This window comes from Aegilops tauschii, chromosome 2 (genome assembly GCF_002575655.3).
Source record: "Aegilops tauschii subsp. strangulata cultivar AL8/78 chromosome 2, Aet v6.0, whole genome shotgun sequence".
Lineage (NCBI taxonomy): Eukaryota > Viridiplantae > Streptophyta > Magnoliopsida > Poales > Poaceae > Aegilops > Aegilops tauschii.
Window position 1 is genome coordinate 164946813 of NC_053036.3, and position 5084 is coordinate 164951896.

General features: G+C 48.6%; 1 protein-coding gene across 1 annotated transcript; it reads right to left on the bottom strand.

Annotated features, from left to right (window-relative positions):
- Positions 1–3546: 3546 nt before the first annotated feature.
- LOC109766657 (copper transporter 4) lies at positions 3547–4797 on the bottom strand. Its single transcript, XM_020325425.4, has one exon. It carries the CDS (start codon positions 4620–4622, stop codon positions 4074–4076), a length of 549 nt encoding a protein of 182 aa, XP_020181014.1. The 5' UTR covers positions 4623–4797; the 3' UTR covers positions 3547–4073.
- Positions 4798–5084: the final 287 nt, after the last annotated feature.

A 5084-nucleotide genomic window follows, 5' to 3' on the forward strand; every position in this document is an offset into this window, starting at 1 on the left:
CGGCTACGCCGCATCTGGAGGCACCTTTAAGAGGCCAGCTCGTAGGTACGGCAGGCACGTGTTCACCCACAATACGACGTTCCCCTGCGTCAAGCAGCCGCCTGGCGGTCAGAAGGATGCCTACTACGCCCTCCATCATATGCGGGCGATCGTACGGGACCATAATCACCTTCTGCTACCAAATAATCTCAAAGATTGGGCCGCAAGCTTGGCGGCAATCCAGGACGCAGACATCCGACAAGAATTCTTTCGCATCCAGTCGGAGTTTGCAGAAATCATCCATCAAGATGTCCTTCGTACCTCGGGGCAGTTCTACCTCAAATATCAACCGTCCAACAGTGAGATAGACACAACGCTACAAATGCAGGCTGACAACGCCCGCGACTTCATGACCATCACGACAGACGGCGGCTTCATCCACGCTCCGGTCCCATGAGTCGAGTCGAAAGTAGTGATGCTATGTGTAGTTCTGAAACATTGATTAGCTCATGTTGTAATTAAACTTTAATGAACTTGTATGTCTCTTTGGTTTGGACAGTCGTTCAACTTAGATGTAATCGATGCTATTTATTAGTAGGACCATGAATCGTGCTATTAATGTCTTGCTTTTCTCTTCCGATCCTTTTGTTGCATACTTATATGTTGCTTATGTATTGTCTGTTGTTTGGCTAGTGCATAGAGATGCCGTCGTATGTTGTGTACAAGGGTAAGGTTCCCGGAGTCTACGACGACTGGGAGGAGTGTCGGAGACAGGTTCACCGTTTCAGCGGTAACAGTTACAAAGGGTACACCACTAGGGCGGAGGCGGAATCTAGATACGCGCGCTATCTAGCGGGAGAGAGGAGGGAGCGTTGGAGGAACCGGATGAAGACCAGTTTCATCGCGATGATGCTCATCGTGATGACCGCAGCTCTCTTCTATGTGATGGTAGTTTAGATGATCGATATCGACTTGTAATGTGAAGACAAACTCGCTACTCGCGGTCTCGAGACTTGTAATGTTCTATCTTTGTTCGGTCTTTTGAATTCGGAGACTAATATGATGAATTGTATTCGGAGACTAATCTTCTATTGTATTCGATGAATCTGCTGTTGCTGTGTGATGCTGTCTATATTCTGTCCAATAATATATTTTGTAATTTGTGCAAATATCAGAAAAGAAAAAAAATAATCCCTAATATACATACTAATGGCGCATCACCCCAACATGCGCCATTAGTATGCCAAAGGATACTAATGGTGCATCACCCCGCAGTGCGCCATTAGTATGGCAAAGCACATGGGTAAATATGGCCCCCTGGGAGGCATACTAATGGCGCACGGTGGGATATACTAATGGCGCACGGCTGGATGCGCCATTAGTATACCAGATACTAATGGCGCACCAGTGGTGCGCCATTAGTATTTAATACTAGTGGTGTGGTACTAGTGGCGCACCAGTAGTGCGCCATTAGTAGGCAAAATTGGTGCGCCACTAGTAGGCCTTTTCCTAGTAGTGATCACATCGCCTTGAGGCAGCACAGTGACTCTGAGTTGGATGAGTCGCATCTGTAGGTGGTCCGGCATCCGGGGTGACACATGAATGCGAAGAACGGCAGCAGGATATTTAAGTCATAATCTATCTTTCTGTTATATATCTATATGGCATTGTTGGCATGTTATAAAGTGTCTGCATGAAGAATATAGACATGTAAATTGAAACAGCTCATGCTACAGCCCTGTTTGTTTGGGCTTGGGCTTCAGCTTTTGCTGCTTCTAGCCCCCTAAAAGCTGAAGCCCAGCCAAACAGCTATTTCCTACGACCAGGCTTCCGAGAAGCACATCTCCAAATTGCACTACGAGGTAAAAGCACGTCTAGAGTAGCTTCCCGCAGCTCCGCTGGCTTCTCATCCCTCCCGCAAAAGCCTGCCCCTCCACTTCATCGAAATTACATCAAAAATGCCATTGATACTTATACCTCGTGCCCCTTCAGATTTTTCCATCTCGCACACTAGGGTTTGGGACCGCCGCCGCCGCCATCTCCGTCCACCCCAGCCGCCGGAGCTAACCCCCCAGCTAGCCAGACCTCCCCTTCCTTCCTCCTCTCCTCCTCCCCACTCCCGGAGGTCGCTCCCGGCCTCCTGCCCGCCCACGCCTGCCGCCACTGGCCGGATTCGGCGTTGTCTTCCCATGACCGCTGCTTCGTCGCCTCCGCGGCCCAGATCCGGCGCTGCCTCCCCCGCGACTGCTGCTTCAGCGACACCGCCGGATAGATCCGGCGCTGCCTCTCCCCCCACTGCTGCCTTGACCATGCCGCCGGCCGGATTCAACCTCAACCTTCCCGACAACAGCGCCTCCCTCTAGCCGTGGTCAGCCACAACACTGCCGAGGCTCCTCACCGACGAACACTACTGCTTGTTGTGTTAAAAGCTTGGTAGTTTGTGATATGCTTGCTGTTTATTTGTATGGTAGAAGGCACACTTGTTGTTTACTTGGTGTATGAGTGCTATGAACAAATTTGACAAATTGCTATGTATGTGTAATGATAATGAACAAATTGACAACATGGGAATTTGACAATTTGTTCATTAGAGTGAATGTATGTATGTCTTTGCATATTTAATGGAAAGTTTAAGTGATAGATACTCGGCACTACAAAAATTTGGGCTAAATTAGGCGGTCAACACGATGTTTGTGCTAATATACAACACAAATCAGATAAATCAGTGTTGAAATAATATCTTCAACATTCAGGGGCATTATAGACTTTCATCACCGGCTACAGCCTCACCAGCCGTCCTGAAAAAGTTACCAAACAGACTGTTTGCTCTTCTAAACTTTTACCAGCTCCAGCCCGCTTCTCAGCTTCTACCAGCTCCAGCTGCTTCTCATTCAGCCGCAGCCCGAACAAACAGGGCTGTAAATAGGATGCCACTTATTTTTGCCTTCTGATGATTACACCATAAATTTGAGTCAGTCTGGTTAAACTGGTGGGAGTTGCAATTAGCTCTAGAAGTAGTTGAGTGCCCCTCCTCTTTCTGTCCTTGTGCCTACATTGATTGTTCTCAACTCCAGTAAAAGAGTTTCTTTTGGCCTTGTGCTCTGGCTGTCGACCATGTTAAATCAGCGAATTTGTAACAATGCTTATTATATTATACATCATGTGGAAAATTCGATGAACTCTGAAAAGCAGCAGAGAAGCATAGGAGCTCGACAAAACTATGATGCAGTTTGTAAGTCTAGATGTACTCCCTCCGTTCCAAAATAGATGACCCAATTGTACTAACTTTAACTCGCAGTGGAGCAATATTCAACATACTATACGTCCCGGTGCCTGCTTACCAAGAACAGAATCGGGTGCCCAACCAGAAACAAAAGAGCATCTACAACCACGGAGAGCTAATTCGAGCCTCTATACGTCAGCAGATGCGCCGGCGGACAGTGACTGAACGGGTATCAAATCTTGTCATTGGCAATCACAGCTTCTATTTTCTAAGACATTAAATCCATGCAAACACATGCATGTCTATCATTTTGGCCAAACATAGTTTTGTGCACATGAATACAAATTGTTTGTACTTAATAATCAAAAAACCAAACATAGTTCAAACATAGATATTGTTCATAGTGCTTAATTGATAAATTAAAAGCAAAGCTTACTGATTTCCAGTGTGAACCCACATGTGCTCCACAAGATAATGCATAAGTTGCATATATGCATATGTTGATCTCGCAGTTGTCAATGCATTTTTAGAAAGTTGGCGGTGCTCTCTGTCTCTTGTTCCGGAAGGCAGACCTCAACACCGGGTTTCTCGAAATCATGCGTGCACGCTGCCCCTTCACCCTCATCCTCGACAATCACGAGGGAGAGAGACCTTCGCGTGGGGTCCAATTCATTTGCAAATTTAAATTTGAGAATTCCGTCGTCAGGTTCGCGTTTCTTATAACTCTTGAGGAGTTATGCCGAACCAAGGAGGAGGAGTAATAGAATAATAATCTTGTAATTCTCTTGAACGTACTCCGTACATATGCTTTTCATATTCAGTATCCATCCGGGTCGTAATAAAACAATTTCCAGCATATAATCATGTCAGCTTAAGGTTTGGGCTCAGCCTCCGAGGGAATGAGAGCACCGTTTTGTGGCGCGTCACCCGGAGTCGTTTGGCGGAACACGGCGCTCCGCGCGAGGAGGAACCCGATCGCGTGTCCGGCGACGGCGGCGAGCAGGACGCCGACGTTGAACGACATGACAGCCAGCATCACCAGGTACGCCAGCCCCATCTTCACCGCGTGGAGCCCCGTGAGCGCCAGCACCGCGGCCGGCCGGCAGCTGGAGACCCCCCTCGACGCCGCGGAGAGGGCCTCCACGAGCGCGGCGAGCGTGAGCACGATGAGGAGGCAGAGGACGTACATACCTGCGCCGGCACGGTCTCCGGGCCAGTCGCGGAAGAGTACCTGCGCTCGGTGCCCCCAGAAGAAGGCCGCGTGCATCACTGGCATCGTCCCCATCCCAGGCATGTCGGCTGCCGGCGGCGGACCCATCGGCCCCATCGGAGGCATCGGCCCCATCGGTCCCATCGGCCCCATCGGCCCCATCGGGCCCATCGGAGGCATGCCCCCGGGCGGTGGTGGCGGCATGGCCATTTTCCGGTGAGCTGAGCGGAAATGTCGGGTCGACGAGTTAGTGGGCAGTATAGGTAAGAAGAACTCGCCCAGTGACTCTTGTCTATTGGAAAGCGAGGAATTCTACAAGAGAATGGAAAGACATAATAAAGGCATATCTATCAAACAAGAAGGAAAATAGGAACAAGAACAAGGAAAAGATGATAGCGATAGGGGCATTAGATACCGTGAGCTTTGGGATAGCAGATAGAGGATGTCTTGCGTGCTGGTGCTGCCCGCGTAGCTGTCTCTTCCAACAAGGCTGCTGCTCCGATTCTTCCTATAACCAGCCTTTAAATTGACCTACGGATTGTGAGTATTATCTAGGAGAACTCGCTAAAAAAAGGACTCTGAGTATTATCGAACTGATGCCATGTAGTATATTTCAAGAGTTCCAACTTTCCATTAAAAAAAGAGTTCCAACTAAAAAACAATTATTAGGAT